Consider the following 22,935-nt stretch of genomic DNA (forward strand, 5'->3'; position numbering starts at 1 on the left):
TGTTACGGGTGCGCCAGGGGGTTGAGGCAGAGGAGGTGGGCATGGAAGGAGGCGGCAGCGGCTGCAATCGCGAAGGCGTGGGCCGGGAGACAGTAGACGGGTTTGAGACGACGGCGAGGGCAAAGGGGCAATGGTGGTGTGTGGTAGCGTCACGAGGGCGGCCCTGGTCCGCACGTTGCAGACGGCAGGCGTCCATGGTGAGTTGCCACAGGCAGCATTAGAGGCGGTGATGACATTACGGCAAGAGGATGGCTATTTTAGCCTATTCGCTGGAGGTGTTCGATGAAATGGTGGCTCGGGTTAATTCTAAGCATCTGAGGTGTTCGATGAAATGATGGCTTGGGTGTTTTTTTAGCTGCAGTGAGTGGCTATTTTGATACATGGCTTCTTCTCGTCATTGTATTCTCATTGAAAGGCACTTCTGAAATGGTGATACGTCTTTGCAATGTGCTCAACGTGGTATGGCGTTTGATGAAAATTGTTCTATGCTACATCTACCCTTATGATGTTTTGTGTTGCTACATTTGATTCTAGATTAGGTTCCTTAGTGGATTTTATTGGACAACTTTGTTTGTTGTGTTAGCTTATTGTTTAGTAGGTATTACCACTAAAGCAATGGTGTAGTATCGAGTCATTAAGGTAGTAATTACCACTGTAGCATGTCCAGTGTATAGTTACCACCATCTCACTTATGAAGTTACCAAGTTATCCACTATGCCGTCGACGTAGTTACCAAGTGATATCTACTGTTTTGAACCCAAATAACTTTGTATTAAAAAGCTTGGTAACCGGTATATTTACTCGTTGGTAACTTCTGACTTTGAAGAAATTCACCTGAACATATATTGTATCTACTTGTGAATAATCTGGTCTGGTAACTCATATATTACCAGTTGGTAACTTTCGATCTCAAATGAACTCGCTAAGTGAATTTTTCATTCATTGAGGTTACAGTTACCATTATGACACTCATGTAATTATCCAACAATTTAGATAACAATTACTGTCATGAGCCTCATTTAGTTATCTAGGTGTTTAGATTAAAGTTACTAGCATGACGCCCATATATTAGCAAGTCAAGTTACAGTTACCAGCATTACCAACATGGCACCCATGTAGGTACCCAGTCGTTTATTTTACAGTTATCATCATGACACTCATGTAGTTACCCAGTCGTTTATTTTTCAATTATCATCATGACACACATTAGTTATCCAGTCGTGTAGGTTATAATTACCACTGACACTCGTGTGGTTATCTAGTCATTTAGATGAAAGTTACCAACGTGTGATCGATATAGCTATCCAACTATCTAGATTTTAGTTACCACCATATCACTAATAGAGTTACCTAGGTTTTTGCGTGGCAGTTACCACTTGCATCATAGCACGGATGTAGTTAACTAGGTTTCATGTTACAATTACTAACGTGGTATTGTGATGTACTTACTCACCATGGTACTATTGTAGTTACGTTGTCCATGTTACTGTTCCTGACCATGCTACTATTATAATTATCGAGCTGTCTAAGTTACCTAGGTGTTCGAGTGACGATCATGTTTTTAAGCCGGTAACTACTTGTGCATATGTTTGATAACTCGCGTGTTAGTGTTTGGTAAGTTTTCGGCACGATTTGTTTTTGTGGAAACATACCCAAGGAGGATCTAGTTTTGAAGCCCTCGTCATCACAAACTCAACGGTGAAAACGGAACGTAAATCCGTTGCGCCGTTTGAGTGCTAAAACATTTTGAATTTTTGAATTACAAAGGAATCTTAGCTGACATCAGCATGCATCATCATTCTTGTTTTTTACTTGCATGCGTGCAAGGAAGACACGCAGGGGTCTCTGCCACGCGCTTGTCTCACCAAACGGATCAGAAGGGGATGGCGGGAAGGGTACGGTAGCTAGCTGGGACTGCTATCGCACGGCTGGCATATAGTCTATATAGTTATAGACACGTAGGGGCGGACTTGCACCCAGGGCAACCTAGGCTATAGCCCCGGTCATGGCGCATGTAGTAGGTAATACCCACTAGAAAAATTCATAAGAGGCAATTGTTTATAGCCCAGCCGTGGCCCAACTCGGAGCCAGCCCTCGACGCCTCAACCGTCTCCTCCCTCTTGTGCCATCTCATCATCGGCATTGCAGGCCGCAACTAGTCTTCCCCTCAATGTACGCCATGGCTAGGGTTTGAGTCCGCCAAGAGAAGATCTTCACCTGCTGCTCTCCTCAATCCTCATCGACTGCCGGTCGACCGGCCGGCCACCATCAGTCTGCCACTACCGAAGACGGTTGAGGACTCGCCGAGAAGAACGACTTGCTGTCGGCCGTCTACACTCACACTCCCACGTCGAGAAGCTCTGCCGCATCAGGTTGCCGTCCGGGATGCGGCATAAAATGAATAAAATGAAAGACGAAGGAGTACAACGTACAATTGCATGATTAATATCTGAAGTTCTAACTTCCACCCGATAGAAAAAGGCCGTATCGATGAGACTCGACCTATTTCGACATCATCGTGGAGTTAGTTCGGCCAGGCCGGAATTGAGATGGTCATCCAACCCTATTCGTCGTTTTCTTCTCGGGACGGTGGTCTGTTTCTCAGAGCACTGTCGCCGGTGTCTTCTGACTTCGACCATCGACTTCTCGGCTACTACATGAACAACGATTTTCTGACTTCGGGTTTGGAGGTCCAGAGGCAGCATCGAGCTTCGCTCACGACGCGCCACCAACGAGTGCAGGAGGAAACCAACTACGTTTACCTACGAGAACTTGCGTGTAATTTACTTTTATTTTAAAACTGGTTCTGAGAATTGGTTAATTTTAATAATAGTATTTCTCGCAAAAAGAGTACAACGTGAATGCCCAAGACTAACACCGGCAGAGTTACGCTGGGGCGAACTGGGCCATGCCCCACACCCACACACAGTTTTTTTTGCAAAAACAACATTTGCTACTACTAATGAAGCCCAAACCAGCAGATGAGCAGATGCCCGGCTCCACTCCTCTTTACGCTGCTGGCCCAGGCAGGGTCGCCTTGAGCATTGGCCTTGAGGACAACGGACGGAAGCCAGGGCCACCCTGCACTGCACGCCGCCGCTACTGGCGCCCCGTGACGCGCCGCAGGTTGTCCTGCGTGGCTGCGCCCACTCCCCGGCCGCCTCGTCTGGCCGCTCCCGCAGTCCTGCACCCGCCGCCATTGCTGCTTCTCCGCCGCGCGTGCCGCCCCGCAGGCTGCCCTGCACCAGCTGCCCCTCCTCTTCCCCAATTTATCTATCGGTTTGTTTTTCTTTCCCAAATCCCTAGTTTGCAATTTGTCGATTTCGTAGCATGGCACTAAATATGTTTTGATTTTTAGTGAAATGGTGATTAAGAACAAAATTTTGTGTTCTCTTTTAACCTGGCCCGCCCATGAATTTCTTGGTAGGTCCGGGAGACTAAGAGCATCTTCACTCTTTTCCTATATTTCATTCGGTGCATCCCCATATGGGGAGACGCGGACGCAACAATTTGTTTGGGATGGAGCCGGCACCCAGCCGCACCCCAAACATCGCTCCCCAAATTTGGTTTGTCTCACTGATAGTGGTGTCCCGTGCTGCTTTTCAGCTTCAGCCGGCGCCCCCGCTAGCCCTCCTACGGGTAGGAAGTGGATTGGGGGCGCCGGCTAAATTCTTGTGCCACGCCGACTGCTTTAGTGAAGTGGACTGGGTGGGTTTTTCAGCGCCGGCGCCCCCATTTAGCGTTTGGGGGGCCTTTAGCGGCCCGGAGGGAGATGCTCTAACAAGCATATTGGGGGAGTTGCAACACATAGCGATAAAAAAAGAAATACAATTTGAAAAACCCGTAAAAATTGTAATCTCTCCGTCCCAAAATAAGTGACGTGGATTCGTATAATATAATTGTGATATGAAAGGAGTATGTGTTCTTCTTCAAGGTTCTCTTGTCTACGTGGTATCTGAATTCAGGCCCTAACCCACGCTACATGCATACAACACATCGTAGTGCGCAAGCTGGAACTATAACCTATGTTATTGGCAAACGTGCCGGAACATGCGTGAGAGTCAAGAACAACAAGGAAATAAAATCCCAGGTGTGACACCGGCGTGGGCTGCATGCACGCCTGGGCTGCAAGCCAGCTGAGCTCAGTTCTCTTCTCAAAATTGTATGCGTTTTACATCCCCAAATGGAGGGCAGTATGTGATTGCAGCATATCGTTCGTTGTTGTTGCAAATGCCAGTCTATGACACGGAAGAAAATCTCAGGTAAGACATCTTCTTTGCTCGTAAACCAGCTCGTAGATTTCGTGAAGCACTCCTGCACGAGCTGAAGAGAATGAAAAACTTCCAAAAATATACATTTTGGCCGCTGGTTCTATTTCATCCACGTAGCAAGAAGCTAGCCGATACCAGTTTTTTCTTTTTCTTTTTTTAGTGTAAAAAACTTGCTAGCCAAAATTGCCATCTTCTTTTGGCCAAAATTACCACATTCCTGCCATCGCTTGCCTCCTCCTTCCCGAAACTTTCCCCGCCTTGTCCCATAGTCCCGTCTGCTGCCGCCTGCCGCCGTTGCCGCCTATCCGCCGCCGCCGCCCTCCTCCCCTTCCGCTGCCCCCGCATCCTCTTTCCCACGGTCGATGCCCTTCTGTTCCTTGACGGCAGCCAAGTGAAGTTTTGATGTCCTGTCGCCATCTGGCAACCTCCAACGTGGCAGCCGACGGCGGCCCCCATCCGCCCCATCATCACGGCCGCCTTGCCTACAAGATTGTCTCCGTTTCTGCTTCTTCCTGACCCGAAGTGCCGACTCTGCTCCTCCCCGAGGAAGTGTCGTGATTTCCTCCTCACCAAGTGCAAGGTGATTCATTTCCCTTTAGATGGTGCATATGAACATAATTGTGGTGTATGTGTAGGCAGTGAGCTTGTATATGTATAGGCAGATGATTATTATTTTTTAGGACTGGGTGCATTTTTCTGTTCTTTCAGACTCAGTTAGTTCGAGCTTTCGAGGAGAGATCTCTGATTTGATCGAAGCTGTTTTCCCCAAATTTTAGGCTGAAGTCTTGCATTTTAGTTTCCGATTTCTTTTATCTTTTTCAAAATGCTAATCTCATTATAATCAGAACCAAATCAATAATGACGGCATGACTGAAATTAGTTCATTTGCACTCTACAATGAACACCGTTCATCAGATCAGAAAGTGGCATGCTCTTTCAGAGATGAAGTTATCGCTTTGATCAGTAGTATTTGAGCCGTTTCACCTACTGCCATTATAGCTGAAAGGAAATTCAAGATCGATTGAGCATGCATAGTAAAAAATATATATAATAGCAGTCAAGAAACAATTCAGTGATCAAGGAAAATAAGTTTAGTAACTAGCTAGTATGTGTTGACATATGACTTGGCACTTCATTAGCTAGTGCTTACGGACAGATCATTTAGTTAGCTTTCATGCCGATTGAAAATGAATCAAATGAAATCCAAGGGCATTACAGACTTTTTCTACTCTAATCAGACAAGAAATCGAAATTCCAGAAGCCATAAAGAAAAGGTAGTACAGTTTTGCAGGGCTTCCTATGGCAACAGCTTCTCTGCAAAAATCAGCTGAAGCTGGCTTCTGGAGAATCTGCAGCCGATAAGAAGGGGGCCAGATAACAGTTCGGCTCCTCTCAAATAGTGTAGCACATGTCCGCACCATGGCGGTTCTTCCTGTACTCTGCCACGAGCCCTGCCTAACACCTTTCCCCATTCAATAGGTAAGTCTGATTGCTCCCTCCTTCCCTCTATGTAGAACCACATGTAACCACGTCGTATCTGGTCATTTTGATTGCTGGGACTTAATCGATGAATGCCTGGAATGACCAGATGAGCATCAAACTATGATGTATTAAGAACTCATGCTACACATCTGGCCTTGTAGATACGAGTCAGTTCTTGTTTATGAGGGTTTATATTGTTATTGCACTCTAGTTGTTTGATGAAATGTGGGAACCAATCCGTAGCAGCAAACCTATGTGTTGATTGACTCACATCAGCTCAGAGTAGTTAGTTACCTACCCTGAACATAGAAGTGCTATTGATAAACTGGAAATCCCCTACTTTATTAGCACCTGAAAAGCATAGGTAATAATGTAGATAATTCTGCGGGATCATGGTAATTGCCAGGGCTCCCCGCAAAAAACAAATCCGCGTAAAAAAATGGTAATTGCCAGGGCTCCTGTGTGGTGTACTTGATATTACCTTGAGGTTCCATTATGTTTATTTGCTAAGAAAATATGCCCTTCTTTGCTGTCCTTTTCACCTCATACAATAAAAACTGTGAAGCTCTAGTTTGACCTCTTCTCTAAATATCATAGGTTGTGTGCAAAGTCAGCATGGACTCCCTTCATCTTGTGCACGTCAAGCTTCTGGCTGCCGACCTTCTCTCACTAACTCTCCGACACACATCGCCACCTTCCTTTGCCCATCGTGGCCGTATAGTTGCTCGTGCTGAGGTTGTCGGAGTTGTGGTTTCACGTGATCGCAGGGAGAAGTTTCTCCGCTTCCTGATTGACGATGGTACTGGCTGTGTACCATGTGTCCTGTGGCTGAACCACCAATACTTGAATGCAAACAGTTCATCTGGGACACTAGATACTGATCCAACTGGAGAGATGGCACTGCAAATGTCAGAGGTGGTTCACCTTGGCACTCTGTTAAGGGTTCGTGGCAGGATTGTCATGTACCGTGGTGCAATGCAGATTGCTGTTAGAGATGTGATTCTGGAGAAGGACCCTAATGTGGAGTTGCTACATTGGTTACAGTGTGTTCACATGGCCAAGGAATGTTTTGATTTTCCACTACCTCCTGCTTGAGACTTTCCTTGTAAGATGATCCAGCCTGTGTATGAGAAAGGTTGTTAATTAAATGCATTTTTAGCATGACTGCATTTGATTTAATTCTTTTAAGCATTATTGGAGGCTAAGAAATAAAAGGAATTAGTAAAATTGTTTTGCTAGAGATACATAACATAATTAGTTCATCTGAATCAAAATTTGGCTTGAGATTCTCATTCTGTGGACAAAGGCAGTGAAGTGGAGAGCATTAAAGCAGAATACAAATTTATAGGCCTTGATTCCAGCCAACTGCCAGAGAACTATAAAAGGTACAAAGGATGTTGTCTACAAAGAACTTCATTAATTCACAGCAAAGATGTTTTCTTTTGACACAATGTCCTTTTAGAATCAAATGTACATTGTTGCTTCCCTGAATATTAGAGCTGTTAGTGTTCTTTTAGTTGTGAGTAAACTTTTCTTCTGTTTGTATTCAATGATGTTTTCAACAGTCGTTGAATCTGTAGTAATTTGGCATCATGGAATGTTATCCATCCTCTGGCAGCCAGCCAGACTAATGTACACATGTTTCATATATAAAAAGCTCTACCTATTTGCACATTAACTAGTACTGCATAGTTTTTTTCATGGTGGGAAACTAGTCGGAACAAGTGCCCATAAGTCATGTCCTCCGACGGCGAACAGTAAAGAACTTGTAGATGTTTTGGAGCCAATAATACTACTTAGTAATGATGGAATGAACACACATTTTTAGCTAGGTCACTAATTTGCTGCAATTTATAAACTTTTTATTAAGAGAAACATATTGAACACCAATGGTGGTAAAGTAATACCTTGTGGTTTTAAGTGGCATCATGTTATGGAACATACTAATGCCACATGAATATGAGTCATATGACCAAATGTGGTTATGTCATACATGAGTTCTGGATATTTAACTTTTAACCATCCTGAGCACTCTTCGGGATCAATAGCTTGACTATTTATGCTTCAGTCAGAAATTACCTAAGTAATGATCAGGTTGCATAACTATTCAACATCTATATGTAACATCACACTATATTTACAGTAACTGACAAACAAAGAATCCAAAACCATAATGATTCATGACTGTGGGAAGCAGTGGGGATATTTAGGACTGGCAAATTTCAAAGGCCTGAGTGCCTAAGCTGTCCAATTGGCTATTCTGTGTCATCATATTTGCTTTATTGATTCAATTATACTGACGTCAGTAAAATTAGTTCCACAGCACTCATTTGGTTCTATCCTATTCCTAGCATAGTTTGTGCAGTCCGGATAGTTTGCCTTTGATATTAGCAAGACGGTTGCTGCCCTGCACTTATTGAATTTTATGCTAAGGTTTGGATCATCTTTTAGGTTGTACATTTTTGTAAATATTGTTCTTTAGTTACAGAGGCTTGCATGCATTTTCTGACAGTAAAAAGGGCTTAGTCTGGTAATGTTTCAGATACTAAAGTTGATGATTTTGAAATATCAATTTAGTGTATCACATCCCTCCCAGGATCCATTGCCCTTTTCTAAATTTTGTGAAAAGAAGCGCCACCTTTACAAATTCTGATGTTCCTGACATTGACAATCCGATACAAGTCCATGTTTCCATGAAGTTCAAAAGCGACTTTAGCTTTTCTGCAGACATGGAAATCCCTTGGACCAAAGGAAGATACCAAAGGAATCTACCTACCTGTTCTCTTTGGGTTTATCCTTCTTTGTGGAGTGCATTGCACCAACATTTGCAGATGCAGGCCCTATGAGTTCCCTAGTTCTGCACGCTTGTACATCCGCTTTTCTACTTCTGTTCTTTCACCATGTATTTTGACAAAATCTGCCTTTTGCTAGGCAAGTTTGAAATATTCCTTCCACCTTTGATATTTTTTATCGGAATTTAGAGGAGAAAACAATGTCTTACACCCCAGAGAACACCAACCAACCAATCACGAAAGCCCAAGAAGACTGAAGCTAACTGTCCCTTCCTAGCGGCAGCAGAACAACACCGCCTGAGTTATGCTCTGATCGCCTCACCAATTTCCTGTAAACTCCCAGTGGAACTACTGAACACTCTCTCATTCCTTTCCTTCCAGATCGTCCAGACAACAAGGATCATAATGCTATCAAAGCCATGCCCTCCTGGGTAACATGGGAGACGCTCTTGAGGTCATCCACCATTCTTCGAAGGTGGAATCAATCCTTGGATGAACCCCCTACAAGTCAAACCATTGCAGAGGCCTGCTCCAAATTAAGTTTACAAGCAAGTAGATGGTTGATATTCTCTCCATTGGTGAGACTGAAAACACAGTGCCTGACAAGTTGTGAGTGAGGGCAACCTTCGCAAGGCGATTGGCAATGCATGTTTGGAGACAGTCTCTGCCTTTAGCTGTAATACCATTTTAAGACTACGTTCTCTTCGTATATACTCCCTCCATTCCAGAATCTAAGTTTAGGATCATCCTCAGCTTTGAAGGAAGCATAAGACGCAAACCATATTGCAAACTGCAATTAATCATTCGTTGTTGAAGGCATTTTCTACCTTGTCATCGGTGATCCATAGTGGAACCCATCGTGTTCAGAAAGGTGGCATATTCGAATTATTTCCACTTGCTTTTCCTCTTTCTTCCCTCTCGCTTTATCCGTGGAGATCTAAACCTTTTGTATCAGAATCTGCTGAGACCACCTCAAGGGAGCATATCAAAAGAAGAGCTCACTAGGACAATCATTGCTGGCAACATTCTTCAGTCATTTGGTTAATTCCCTGCATATGCATCCCTACAGGCTTCCTTTTGAGCACGCTAGCTGTTGGATCCATCTTATGTCATCTTGTTGCTAGCAAATTACCACATTGTTCTTCTAACATGCAAGTATGCCACTCAGATGCCTGGTACTTAATACGCAGGAAGCCTGATATTTCAACCAGAGAGCGGCTAGACTGCATGATACCTAGCAAGTGCAGTTGTATTTTTATTTTTCCTCTTTTTGCAGTCGTGACATGTAGATGTCTTATTACTTAGTATTAGAACTTCCTTGATTTTTTTTACCTTGATAAACTGTGGGACATAGCTAATTCTGCATTTTACTGTGGCCGTAAAGGACGTGCTATATAAGTTAAATTCTACAGAAAAACATGGCATGATTAGATTCGAGAAGAAGGGTAGGAAAAAAGATCTGTGCTCGCATGGGTTTAACAGCTCATACACGGGGACAGTAAAAGGGGAATTATTTTTTTCTTGAGATGAATGCAGAGTCAGGCAGGCCTGGCAAACAGTAGATACACACAGGAAACATGTAAAACTGTTGTCTTCTGATGAGAAAGAGGTTATGCAAAAGAAGAAAAGGAAGGGGATGATGCATGCAGGCAGTGGCGCATGTGACTCCCAGTCCCATGTGGCGTCGACCAGTGACTTGTGTGCGTGAGATTTGAGATTATTAGCTTTGCACTCTGCATGCATATTTGTTGGCTATGCTAATATAATAGCCTGTATCTACTCAACCTTGTGTGGTTCAAAGTTTAAATGTTCCTTGTTGGAAGCTTCATGCAATGAACCCCTCAAACTCACGTGCAGTGTGCAGTGCACGAGCTTTGGACTCGATGTCTTGCTGCCTGACTGCTGCTGGCAGCGCGCCATATATAGGCAGAAATAATTAGTGAGTCGGCAGTGCCGCATGCATTGCCTGGGGCTCGCTTGTCTCTGCTAGCTAGCCAACTTATCTATCTTGTGTATCATTTCTCTTGTCCATTGATCCGTTTATTTCACTCATTTAAAATAGTTCTTTCAGGTGTCGCATATGCTTTAGTAACAAGCTTAGTTCTCTGTTACCCGATATGGATATGACAGATTTAGTAACAGGCAGGCTTTGCGATGCATTATCAAATTGTGTCCCCCATATTCTCTCGTGGGTATATGATACGCCTGCTTTGGGTGTATTCTAGAAAAAAAATATTCTCTTGTAGGGAAGAGAATGTACGGTTTACTGAGCTATTCATTAGAATATATAGGAGTATCTTATTTTGTTTACAAAGTGACAGAATATGATGACATGGAGCCTCAGTATGCTAACAAAATTGTATAAAGTAGACTGCATGTGTACCGAGAGAGAGAAATTAATAAGGTGGTACCTCCGCTCACAGGATGGCTGCAGTCTCTGCATATTAACGCCAGAAACATCTAAATCTAGTGCTCGAGTCATTCCTGTGAGGCTGTGACCATGGCAGCAAGAGATAGAGAGGGAGCATGCACATGTGGGGCGTGAAAAAGAGAGTTTGCAAAAGAGGGCCGGACGGTAAATTTACAACTTTACACCTCCTTTATGAGCAGACTTTAATCGGTTTTCCCTTAATGCTCTGAACCCTGACCCACTCGGCCACTCCTCTCTCTCTGGGAGAAAAGGAAATGTTCTCTGAAAAGCGGTAACCCCCTCGTCTTTGAAACGCCTTTTATCTGTTCCCTGCACAAAAAGCTCGATCATGTGCTTTGTGGCCGTTAAAAAGAATGAACCTGCAAGCAATACTGATTGTCCTGGTTAAGCTCCATTCTGGTCGAGTGACCCTATAAGAAGCACATTTTCTGTTAAAAGCTCAGAAAAGTCCACGTAGTTGTTTTAAGATCAAGATATACTAGTAGTATTTTTTTTTCAGACATACAAAAATATAATTCTTAGTCTAGTAATAGAGTAATAGTAAAACAGTCAACAGTTAAAATGTACAACAGTTTCTTGTAGATTCTATTCTACCGTTGTCTCAACAGCATAATACTCTGGAGAAGGCTGTGGGAATAGCTGAACATATGTATGAACAGATGTAAATAGAATCTACTACTCTGGAGTTTTATACAAATTCACGTCACTTGTTTCAGGACGGAGGGAGTACTAGAACTGTTGGCTGCCTCCTTTTCAAAAAAACAAACATTTTTGCTGCTATCGTTATGCGAACTTCATTCTCTTACAGAAAACATATCCCGATATGCTCCCGTGTGCCTGAAAAGCATCATATAAAGATGAGATTTGCTCATGCAAAACAGAAATGTACTTGTAATGGGTGCCGGGGATCCACGAGCAGTGAACTTACCGCCAGTTACAAAGTTTTTAAGTAGATGACTTTCTACCAAATTTTCATATTCTTCAAAGAAAAACTGCAGGAGAATTTCCGACAATATTTTTTTTTCAGCGGGGGTTTATTTATGCTGACAAAAGAAGAGCACTTGTTCAGATAAGAAATTCACCAGTGTAATTATTTTCCATACCCTACTTTTACATGCTTAGCAGGAGAGCAAGAGTTAGATGGCGGGTTCATAAATAATATTAAATGGATCTGTATTTAATCAAGTACGCCCAATTATCACGATGTTGCAGATACAGGAGAAGCAATCATGCTAAAATCCAATAGTGCAGCTCTTCTCGATGCAGTCAAGGAACATGCATGAACAGTAGTGATATGGTCTCTGTTCACATGAGATCTATTCTGCCCTATCTCTAGCGGGATTCATATTTGCACAGAGCTGTCTGCCATTTCTGTTATCTTGCCTATTCTAATGAGCATCAGTATGGCTAATGTCTCATTCTTATTTGGATGCATGGTCAATATTACCTTGAAAATTGCTGCAATACTTTCCTCGAACAGAACAAAATCTGATGTGGAAATAATTGAGTCCAGGGAGGATCACAAGATAACTGACAGTAACTGTCAGATACAGCATGTCTAAAAGGCTGGACTTTTTTTATTTAAACCATGCATGATGTCATCACATCACACATGCAGAGCCAGAGGACTAGACATAGTACTCTTTCTCTTTCATCTCATAGGTAATGTGATGATCTCTGTCTCATAATTTCTCTCCTTTTTCTTTGGGTATTTATATGATCTACCCAGTCAAACACAGATCTGGACCTTCCCAGTGGCCACAAATGCAGTGGGCCCCATGTAGGATGGAGAAAGATCATGTGACGATGTACTGATAAATTGTCTCTGCAAACACATCATTTAAAGCAGCTAGCTTGTCATATATGGAACAGAATCTTCCATGATAATTCAAATTTCAAAGCTAATCTCCACGGGACACAAGCAGCAGATTGTTTTCATCGCATATATCTGTGTTCGTGTAATCATGTCTCCTTTATGATTCATGGATTATTTATTTTTCAGGTGATCCATGCATTTTAGTTTAGTGGCCCTCAAGCTAAAAGCTGGTGTGCAGACCATGCAGGTGTAGTGTAACACCTGCATTGATGCACATGCATATGTTACTTTCAGGTTATGGCATCCATGCATCTGATAGGCATCCTGAGCTAGACCCTGAGCTGCATCACCTGCAGGGTTACACTGAAATGGCTTTGAGGAGGTGCATGGAGCTGGCATATGTATGCCATCTTTGGGGCTAGTTTGACCGAGACAACTGGTGCTTGGAAAGTATCACTGAAAGGAAAGGAGAAAAAGATAGATCGAGCGGTTTGAGTAGTAGGTCGATCTCCTTAATTTGCAAGAAAAAAGCGTAATAATCCACCAACCTTGTCTAGAGCCAGTTTCATGTCTTACTCTTTCATGCATGTTTATTCCCTCACTTCTCCTTTTGTGGAGTGTAGCCCTTGATTTTCTGAATCCTAATCCATCATGAACTAAAGATCTTCGCGAACTTATTTCCCTTTGTCTCAAATCCCAACAAATTACTAGAAGAAACATGCACCAACTTTCATGGTCTAATTAAGTGAGCAATCCATCCTGGAGTGAAAAGGAGAAGGAAGCTGCTATGTTGAGCACTTCAAGGAGCTGGAGCTGGAAATCCATGGAGTTGCTTTGTTCTCTTGCACATTGATATGACATTAATGGAAGCTGGTGCCGCAGCAGCCTTGCATCACATTCACGCCCATGCATGCATGCATGCAGTCCAATAGCTGGGGGAGCAGTGGAAATTGATGCTTGCTGCATCAAAAGAGGATACTATTACTACCACAAACACCAGTGGATGTAGAGTTTACTAATTATTTTATCCTTCTCACTTCTTTTAATTCTTCCTTTATGAATGCCCGGCCTGAAGAGATCACGGGTATGCCTTGAAACTTGCAAATTATGAGCACAGAAAGCATCCTCCTTTTTCTCTGTCTGCAAACAAAACACACAACTCTGCATGAGCAATGCGGCTATAGGAATTGAAGGTGAGAGGGGTGAACATTTTTTGGTCACTCAATACCATGGGGATACACACCAGTCAGTAGTCAGTTCACAGGTCACCAACTCACCATATATGCTTCTCTTATCTGCAGAAGATTTATGCAGAGCTGTTTTAGAGGGGGGTTTCTCCCATTGTGGCAGACCTTTTTGTTTGAATTAATGTATGAGTCGTGCATGCATTTAAGCTCCCTTTTTCTGTACGGGCACTTCAATTTGATATCCTGGGCTTCATATATGAAAGTGCCATCATGTCAAGTTACTGTTCTCTGTGTATATGAAGTACATTAATCAAGATATGATATTCTCTGCAGTAGTGTATATGAAGTCAAATTAGTGTTCCTGTGTACTGAAGTCAAATTAGTGTTCTGTGTGCATATGAAGTACATTAATTCGATCTTACTTCGAATTCATAGAGAACAAACTACTCGCTCCGTTCCAAAATAAGTGACTGAATTTCTATGGATTCTTATGAAAATCCACATCCCTTATTTGGAGACAGAGGGAGTATCAAGTTAGTTTTATCTATCTATATTTCTAATAACCAAGATAAACAAGACACATCAATACATGTAGTAGCATATTCATGAGTAGTGAGAATATAAAATGTGCACGAAGAAGCCTAGCTAGAAATTATTTTTCTTTACTTTGATGAGTAATTAATCCGATTGGCATGGATGTAGAAGGTACCTGAAGCTAGCTAGCAGAGTAGTGCGTGCTACTCCTTCCGTTCCTAAATACTTGTCGTGGTTTTAGTGCAAATTCCCTCCGTTCTTAGAACCACAACAACAAGTGGAACGGAGGGAGTATCTCCTAACGACGAGCTAATTCTGGACGGTCGGAAGCGCATGCGTCAGAAGCTCAACACACATGTTACATTGATCTGTACGTATGCTACTGTAACATACATACATGCATGTATGCATGGCAAAATCTTGTTATGAAATTTTGAAGTGATGTACCTGTTCCTTCGCAAAGATGTTCTGACCAACAAAACACCACAGGAGCAAGCTAGACCTCTCGCGCGCGCGCAGCAACTGTGCGTGGACTGTGTATAGACTATAGAGTAGCTCGTACACGTCCCGGACCAGAGAGCGGCCATTTGAACCACCCAGAAACTCTGTACATATGATGATGATGAGAGAGAGTCCGGACAGTGACCCACACAAGGAATATTTCAAGGGTCGCGTGGGGGGTGTGCGTGCACCCAGACCCAGAGTAGTGAGGTTGGACTGAAGCTCAAGTCACAGCTGCGCGCTAGTAGCTTGCTAGAGAGACAGAGACCAATGAGACCAGCCGGCCGGCCTCTCTTCTTCTAGCTCTTTCTCTTCCCTTCTTCTCTCTTGCTTTCCATATATTGCCTTAGCCCCTTCCTGGCTTCCTCCCTCCTCTTATAGCTGCTAGCTCGATCTTTAATTTGTCCAAATTCAAGACTCTATGGCTTTCCTCGTGGAGAGGTGTAGCGGCGAGATGGTGGTGTCGTCGTCGTCCATGGAGCACATGGCGGCGGCGGCGAAGCCCGTGCCGGCCCCTTTCCTGACCAAGACGTACCAGCTCGTCGACGATCCCTGCACGGACCACGTGGTGTCGTGGGGGGAGGACGAGGCCACCTTCGTGGTGTGGCGGCCGCCGGAGTTCGCCAGGGACCTCCTCCCCAACTACTTCAAGCACAACAACTTCTCCAGCTTCGTCAGGCAGCTCAACACCTATGTAAGACAGCCACCTAGCTCTTTAAATATTTAATCTCTTCTATATAGGCAATGTGGATATTTTCCTTCTTGTGTGCAATTGATCCGGTTATAGCTAGTTGCAACTGTATAATTTGTTCAAGCGTTTTATATCCCATATGAGGTTAATTTGTGTTGCTATATTCTTGTTATATTAGGAGATGTCGTTGATGATTTCTGTGGCACAAATAATAATATAAAGTGTGTCCAAATCATGGGTCCGGAGGTAGTATATCTAGCACTGTTTGTTACTGGCGACACATCTCATCCTTTCGATATCTTGTTTCCTAGAACGGGACAAACAAAGGTGTTGCGTTTTTGGGTGGCTAGCGAATATACAGAGAGTGGAAAAGAGACCAACCTGTAATGATTTTGTTGCAATCGTGTGCATGGGTGTCCTTTCCAACTTGCCACATTCTTTCTTGTTTCCCTGGTCTGCCGGCCAAATCAAAGCATGCATTTCTCTTCTAGCTAGCGTTTTCTTTTGATTTTCCGAATCCTTTTGCAGGTATCATCAGACTGACAATATATACTTATATATTTCCTTTCAATCTAGCTAGATGGATTCATGTTCATTTGACCAATCAATATACACTGGACCAGTCCCAATCATTGGCGGAGAAAAGATTGACATTACACACGCACACACAAATTAAGCATGTAGTACATGACAAACTCATCATATGCCAATGGCCGGCATCATATATGCATGCGCTCATTTTTCTGATGAATTCTTGCTTGCTTTTTCCTTGACATGCATCACCAATTATCTTGGCAGGGTTTCAGGAAGATAGTGGCTGACAGGTGGGAGTTCGCCAACGAGTTCTTCAGGAAGGGCGCCAAGCACCTCCTGTCGGAGATCCACCGGAGGAAGTCCTCTTGCTCCTCATCACAGCCTCTTCCGCCGCCGCCGCCGCAGCCTTACCTCAGCCTCTTCTCGCCACCTCCTCATCATCATCCCCAGCTAGCACAGGGCGCCTACCACCGTTTCCAGGAGGAAGAGGAGTACTCCTCGTCCCCGGCGGACAGCGGCGGCGACTTGTTGGCGACGCTGTCGGAGGACAACCGGCAGCTGCGGCGCCGAAACTCGCTGCTGCTGTCGGAGCTGGCGCACATGAGGAAGCTCTACAACGACATCATCTACTTCCTGCAGAACCACGTCGAGCCCGTGCCGCGGCAGCAGCCGGCCAGCTGCTACACTAGGCTGGTGGAGCTCGACCACGCCGGCGGTCCAGTAGTCGTACCGCAGGCGCAGGCGCAGGCTAGGCAGCGCGGAGACGACGATGCAGCGGTGAAGCTGTTCGGCGTGAGGCTAGACGATAGCAAGAAAAGGAGGGTGCTTCTGGTAGAAGAAGGTGATCATGGTGACCATGGGGATGAACACCTGGAAATTAGTAATGAGGCGTAGGCTCACCATTGTGTACAGACTACAGAGGAGAGGTCTCTCAGGTGTGTGTAGTTTCAGGCTAGCTAGCCAGACTAGGCTTCCATTTTGTGTGTGGCTTAATAATTTGAGCGGAACGAGTGTTAGTACTTAGTAGTAGAGTAGTAGACTAGTGTCTAGTGGTGCCAGAGTCCTAGCATGTACTTAGCGTTCTTTGTTCTCGACCTGCATGGCCTAAATTTGTTGGCAACTTCTTTCCAAGGTCCTTGATGAGGTAGGAACGGAAGCGACTGAACAAACGCACACGTACATGAATACATGATCACCTTTGCACTAGGAAATGGGATGGGACAGGTAAGAAAAAGACTGGCTGAATTAGACCCGCCCGGTCCATCTAATGAATCGGCCATCAGACCATCAGCCTCTCCAGTCTACGACTTATAATTACCAGCCCGGAGTAACTAATGACCATTACTAAAAAAAGCTAATGCTCATTGCTTTCTTAATAACAAAACAAATGGTCATTACAATCTCTAGCCCCAAATTGGAACGGGAGATCAAAATGTTATTTCTGTCATGAATATGAGAATATAACACACCTTTTTTTCAGGTGTCGCGTCTCCCGTTCTGTGTGCTTAATAGTCCAAATAGATTATAATCTTTTTTCACCTCGCGATGCCTCTCATATGTTTGGGTCATGGTTACGGGGAGCTAATAAAAGGTTGAGGGCGCTTCTTATGGTTGGAGCTGCTGCTTTATGTTGGGCAATTTGGCTGGCTATGCAGGAATGATGTTGCGTTTAATAGAAAGTACTTCACTTCTCCATTGCAGGTCTTGTATTCTTGCACTCATTGGCTCCGTACTTGGTCTATCCTCCTCAAGCCGGAGGATCGTCAACTGGATTTGATGACATGCAACAAGTTGGAGCAAGTGGCCAAAGACTTTTTTACCCATAATGGATGGCGGTCTAGCCTGTGGATTGAGTCTGCATAGAGATGTTACTTTTCTTTCGATGTATAATTTATTTTTGTCTCATACTTGGCGTTTCGGTGCAAAGGCCGGGGGGGTGATACTCTATGTGTATCGATCGATATGCCGTCGAGATCAATAAAAGCTTCCATTTTCGAAAAAATCTCTAGCCCCAAATCGCTAGTGCAACAGATTGATACAAAATAGTGCAATCAGTCAATGATTAATGAACATCCCACAACTGAATCCTCAAGGTGCCAGTCCATTCTTACAGTAGAATCATTTACATGAATCTATATGCAATATACACCGCAAACACAATCTCTGGTGTAATCATTCTCGCAGTATAATGTACTGTATTTATAAGCAATGTATAATTGCAAACATAGTTTTTGCTGTAAACATATGTTTAACATCTTTCCTGAACATAAGAATACGCGGTATTTATATGAACATATGTGCTCAGGGAATCCCAAGTATAGCATTTCCCGGCGCTGGTTGGTTTGGCTCTTCTTCAAGGAGAAGATAGCAAAATCTTTTCAGATACTGTCATGATTAATCTGCCATCCATGTCAACCCTTCCAGTTGCTGAAAGTGTCAGCTGCATCATATGAGATTACGAGGGGTGGCCAGGATTAGCCAGGTTACGTACTGACTGGCTTTTGCCAAACTTTGGTGTTCTTTTTGGGGTCATCGCAAAGGGTAAGATCATTGTCAAATTCTTTCATTGTCTTCACGAATGTCTTTGCTCCTTGCATCATTAGCCTCTCCAACATGAATAGCTGATAGTTGTTCTCGATTATTGGCTCTAATATGCTACTGAAGTTGGATGCGTATGCTAGCTTGTACCTGGATTTTTGACAATAAGTAACACAAAAAATATCAATAAGCATCGTACGACATGCTGTTTGATATAACATCTAATATATTTGTAATGAAACATTTGATCAGACACTCTGTAGTGGAAGTTACACGAATAAGATGGAAGCATGACATGTCCTAGACATGGAGGTAGATAGATGAACAGGGTGGACTTTGCCAGCATATATATATGAGTGCAAGAATACATGTAAACATATGTTTTTAGATTGCTGGACCACGGCACATTGAGTAATTCAATAGAAAAATGAATATACATGCCTTAACTAACCCATAATATGAAAGACAAGATTGAGGACAGCTTTTTCCTTGTGCTTACTTAAAAATGTTTATGAATTAAGATGCACGAAGAAGATAAGAAACATAATTTAAACAATCAAAGAGATCCTGGTGTGAGTAGAGCAGTAGCCAAAATAATGCAAGTCCTACCTGTCGGACAGAGGGGAGAAGAAGCCAGGTGTTCTTTCATTTGAGGCGATGTATAAAGTTCGACCTGGTGGAATCCATTTTGCAATTCTCTTTACGATAAACTCAGGGCGGGTGTCTCTATCGAGATGGGGATGAAGGCTCCGTTCAACACCAGATCTATCTTTCCTATTTTTCAATAGATCACCTCGGCGCACATGAATAGCATCATAATCACCAAGCCTTTCTTTCATCTGAAACAGAGTGAACTAATTTAAAGAGATACTGGACTAGCTGTACTGAATTTTAGGTTTACTAATTGATTGAACAACTGTGTACAGGGAGAATTAAATAGAACTCTTTGCCCACACTCCATAATTCCAAATTTTATGTGCTAAAACAATTTTTTCAGCATCTCTGGTGGTATTTTCCACTAACAACTGAAGTACAGACTGCTGAACATCAGCTTCTATCTAAGAATTTCAGTAATGAACTTAACACCAGCTTCAGCTTCCATGTAGGTTAAAATATCACATAATTAAAATGAGTCTAGGAAGCATGGCGTTTGTACCATGCCACTCCATAATCCATATGCTACAGAAGAATTAAAACAGCCAGATGCAGTAAAGAACAAAGAAGGGGCCCAACACAAAGTTTCAAGCTCAAAAACAAGGAATAAAGATATGCTCAAAACCAATTGATGCATCCGAAAATATGTTAGTATGTTATCCGACAACCAGTCCGTGCTAAGGAATTTGTTACACTGCACATGGGCAAATGCATCATGAAACAGTACCTTATTTGCAGCATCATTCAATTTTTTTGCTGGCACGCTTGGCAAAAAGGTGTAGGGTAGCATCACAGAGCTGCGTTTTTTACGATCCTTGCACTCCATAAACCTGAATTTCAGCGACAGTCAAGACACGTGCTTGAAGTTTGGGCATCATTGGATAACATTGCTGAATAAAATAGTACAGCTTTCATTTGTTGATTCTCTCAATGCAGAAATAGTCTAATCCTAAATACACATAGAAGGGGGAAAGGACCATACCAAGCAAGAGGACTTGCAGTGCGGTTTATTAGAATAGCTTTGGAGTACACATGATTTTCTTTAAGTTCACCTCTGCCAATACCTTGAACATGTACTACACCTCCCTCTTCTAATTTCATAATTCTCGATGCTATCTCATGCCACGTCTTAGAATTGTCCAGAATAACAGGTACTGTTCTTGAGATAAGATCTATATCATACAGAGATTCCATTGCACAAGAATTTTCCTCCCATCTACGAAATACTTTCTTCAGACTTGAACAGTCAAAAGGTAACATAGAGCTAGATGTGGTTAACAAGCAATAACCTTTGCTCTGAAGTTGCATTGCTTGAATGGACGGTCCCTTTTGTATTATGTACTGTGCTAAGGCACATTCTTGAGGGCATGACAAATACTCTGCAGAACACTTAAAATGGTTATATTCCCCAAAAGAAAAGGTTACGGCCTTTTTGCACACCTGACTCAACACATATGCTTACATAAATTCACTCCCTAAACAGCACAGTGTGTGTCAAAACTCAAAAGTATGGCTCCTTTAGCAGGTTCAAGAAATTAGCATGGGGCTTCTGCCCTGATAGCATCACTTTTCACCTAAACACGGTACTCTTAATTTGCAATATGAAGTAACCAATTAAAAAGGTCAGACATTGGAACTTACTATGGTGGAAGCAGAGATGAAGGTAAGTAAATAAGCAATAGGATGCTAAGGCTCACAAAATCCCAGTAACAAAACTTTGTTTTCTAATCTACCATGTCTAGGAGGGCAATTATCACTACATAGCCATTAGTTCTTTAACTATCATATGGGCTAAATCTGAAGATATCATGTCTTTTGATGGGCTATATTGACAAGCAGTGTTAGAATAAAATCATTAGATTGATTGACTATCATACTTTGCCACCAAGAAGTCCAATCTTGAGTTTTTATAAAAATATTGGGATGTCAAACACTGATAAAAATAAAAATTAGTTCACTTGTTTTGTTTTCAAATCTGATCCTGATATTAATGATCCATAACACATGAATATGTAGATAGGATGAATATAAAGCTAGGTTGGTAATAGACCAATATGACTACAAAGATTATAAAATGCAGAGGTAACCAAGAAAAGCATACAGTGGAATATGAACATTGCTGGCATTCAAGCATTGTGCGAATGTGAACCCAATCATACAATACGACTATAGAGCTTATGCAGATTCTGAAAGATAAGATCAATAGTAAATTGAGTACCAACCGCCTTCAGGTTTCAGATGGCGCATTCCTGATAAAAGAAAGGTAAAACCAATAGCTTGGAAAGCAAACAAGCCATGTAAGCAACTAGTGCATCTAATAAGTCTCAAGAAGCAAGCCCGCGCTGAATAAAGTTGCCAAGCTGTTAGCACCACTTCGATCCCCGGAAAAGCACCAACAATCTCCTTAAATTGATTTCTAATTAATGGTGCTTGCTAGATGTATGTATAGTGTGTAGTTTAGTGTCCACTGTCCAGCATTAACAGGCTAAAAGCACGAACATGAGAGTTGAACCATGATGCTGATTCGAAACCCTAAAATGCAGAATCTTTGAGAAACCCTCTCTCCACATCAAATTTTCCCTTCCCATTTCCTCTATTGCCTGTCGTTGTGACCGAAATATCCAAGGTCAGAATTTAGCAATTTGAAAAAGAAATATCTGGAATTAGGGTATGTGACAAACATTGGGTACTCGATTATATAATAATCCAAGAAGGCGCGATGTCTTTGGCTTGTGGTAAGCATAGATTGTGTACCTGCCGAGGAAGAGGGCCTCCTCAAGGGCGCAGCGGAGGCTGGACTCCTGGTGACCGAGGCCGGCACAGGTGCCACAGTGCTTTCCCGGGCAGTCGACGCGGCCGCCCCAGTACAGATACCTGTCTTCGTTCTTGGCCCCGGATCGCCAAGAACCCGACAGTGAGGAGGTGGGGGAAGAAGAGCAGAGGAGGCACAGGACTGCCAATGCCGCCGCCGCCGCGAACGCAGTCAGGAGGGTCCTTGCCGGCGGGAGCGGTGGCACTCTCTGCTTGCGGACGTTGCCGCCACCGCCCACGATCCGGGATGGGATCGCCATGGCAGAAGTGGCAGTGGACTGGAGATGGTTTGGCCCTTCCACCGTTCCACGAGTTGCGGCGGAGTCACAAACTCACAAGTCACAACGGAAGAAAAGAACTAATTAAACGATAACGCATTATTCTTAAAGCTGACAGAGGCCTACTGGATACAATCGGGGATGTAGCTCAGATGGTAGAGCGCTCGCTTAGCATGCGAGAGGTACGGGGATCGATACCCCGCATCTCCATTTCTAGTTTTTTATCTTGCACACTTTTGAAATCTTTTAGCCCTTAGTTGACGAATCAAACAAAGTCGATCAAACTTTTCAAATCTAACGATCTGTCCTGATGGCATCTACCAACTGAAAATTTGTTGCTTGATGAGCTACCCCTTAAGGGCCTGTTCGGTTATGACAGGGAGTGATGCAAACCTAGCTCAATTTTCCCAAAAGC

At 43.2% G+C, this 22,935-nt stretch overlaps 3 protein-coding genes and 1 non-coding gene across 11 annotated transcripts; 3 read left to right on the top strand and 1 right to left on the bottom strand.

Annotated features, from left to right (window-relative positions):
* The first annotated feature begins 3,011 nt into the window (after nt 1–3,011).
* On the top strand, nt 3,012–6,947 carry LOC100835142 (CST complex subunit STN1). Of its 4 annotated transcripts, XM_003557865.4 has the most exons (3): nt 3,344–4,851; nt 5,555–5,750; nt 6,351–6,947. In XM_003557865.4, exon 3 carries the CDS (start codon nt 6,369–6,371, stop codon nt 6,846–6,848), a length of 480 nt encoding a protein of 159 aa, XP_003557913.1. In that variant the 5' UTR covers nt 3,344–4,851; nt 5,555–5,750; nt 6,351–6,368; the 3' UTR covers nt 6,849–6,947. The 4 variants fall into 4 exon arrangements, with proteins under 4 accessions (XP_014756246.1, XP_010228585.1, XP_003557913.1 ...); XM_014900760.2 differs by lacking the exons at nt 3,344–4,851; nt 5,555–5,750 and adding an exon at nt 3,012–3,279; XM_010230283.3 differs by lacking the exon at nt 5,555–5,750 and having other exon boundaries at nt 3,340–4,851.
* Nucleotides 6,948–15,120: 8,173 nt separating this feature from the next.
* Nucleotides 15,121–17,408, top strand: LOC100842924 (heat stress transcription factor B-4d). The gene is made up of 2 exons (XM_003561558.4): nt 15,121–15,708; nt 16,504–17,408. The coding sequence occupies exons 1-2, from the start codon at nt 15,436–15,438 to the stop codon at nt 17,131–17,133; spliced, it is 903 nt and encodes a 300-aa protein (XP_003561606.1). The 5' UTR covers nt 15,121–15,435; the 3' UTR covers nt 17,134–17,408.
* Nucleotides 17,409–18,271: 863 nt separating this feature from the next.
* Nucleotides 18,272–22,696, bottom strand: LOC100830143. Of its 5 annotated transcripts, none has more exons than XM_024457542.1 (7): nt 22,186–22,327; nt 21,931–22,031; nt 20,721–20,810; nt 20,414–20,647; nt 20,159–20,261; nt 19,387–19,616; nt 18,272–18,927 (listed from the first exon to the last, which is right to left on the bottom strand). In XM_024457542.1, the coding sequence occupies exons 2-7, from the start codon at nt 22,017–22,019 to the stop codon at nt 18,723–18,725; spliced, it is 951 nt and encodes a 316-aa protein (XP_024313310.1). In that variant the 5' UTR covers nt 22,020–22,031; nt 22,186–22,327; the 3' UTR covers nt 18,272–18,722. The 5 variants fall into 5 exon arrangements, with proteins under 5 accessions (XP_024313310.1, XP_024313311.1, XP_003557897.1 ...); XM_024457543.1 differs by having other exon boundaries at nt 20,894–22,031; nt 22,186–22,212; XM_003557849.4 differs by lacking the exon at nt 21,931–22,031 and having other exon boundaries at nt 22,186–22,689.
* On the top strand, nt 22,658–22,730 carry TRNAA-AGC. Its single transcript has one exon. It is a non-coding gene; the product is annotated as a tRNA-Ala (tRNA).
* Nucleotides 22,731–22,935: the final 205 nt, after the last annotated feature.

The sequence above is a fragment of the Brachypodium distachyon genome, chromosome 1 (genome assembly GCF_000005505.3).
Source record: "Brachypodium distachyon strain Bd21 chromosome 1, Brachypodium_distachyon_v3.0, whole genome shotgun sequence".
NCBI lineage: Eukaryota > Viridiplantae > Streptophyta > Magnoliopsida > Poales > Poaceae > Brachypodium > Brachypodium distachyon.

Coding starts and splice junctions, on each gene's coding strand:
- LOC100842924 (XM_003561558.4), top strand. CDS start 15,436: ATGGCTTTCCTCGTGGAGAGGTGTAGCGGCGAGATGGTGGTGTCGTCG. Junction 15,709..16,503: donor TCAGGCAGCTCAACACCTAT/GTAAGACAGCCA, acceptor TTATCTTGGCAG/GGTTTCAGGAAGATAGTGGC.
- LOC100835142 (XM_014900760.2), top strand. CDS start 6,369: ATGGACTCCCTTCATCTTGTGCACGTCAAGCTTCTGGCTGCCGACCTT.
- LOC100830143 (XM_003557849.4), bottom strand. CDS start 22,502: ATGGCGATCCCATCCCGGATCGTGGGCGGTGGCGGCAACGTCCGCAAG. Junction 20,811..22,185: donor GAGGCCCTCTTCCTCGGCAG/GTACACAATCTA, acceptor AGTGTTCTGCAG/AGTATTTGTCATGCCCTCAA. Junction 20,648..20,720: donor AATGCAACTTCAGAGCAAAG/GTTATTGCTTGT, acceptor AGTATTTCGTAG/ATGGGAGGAAAATTCTTGTG.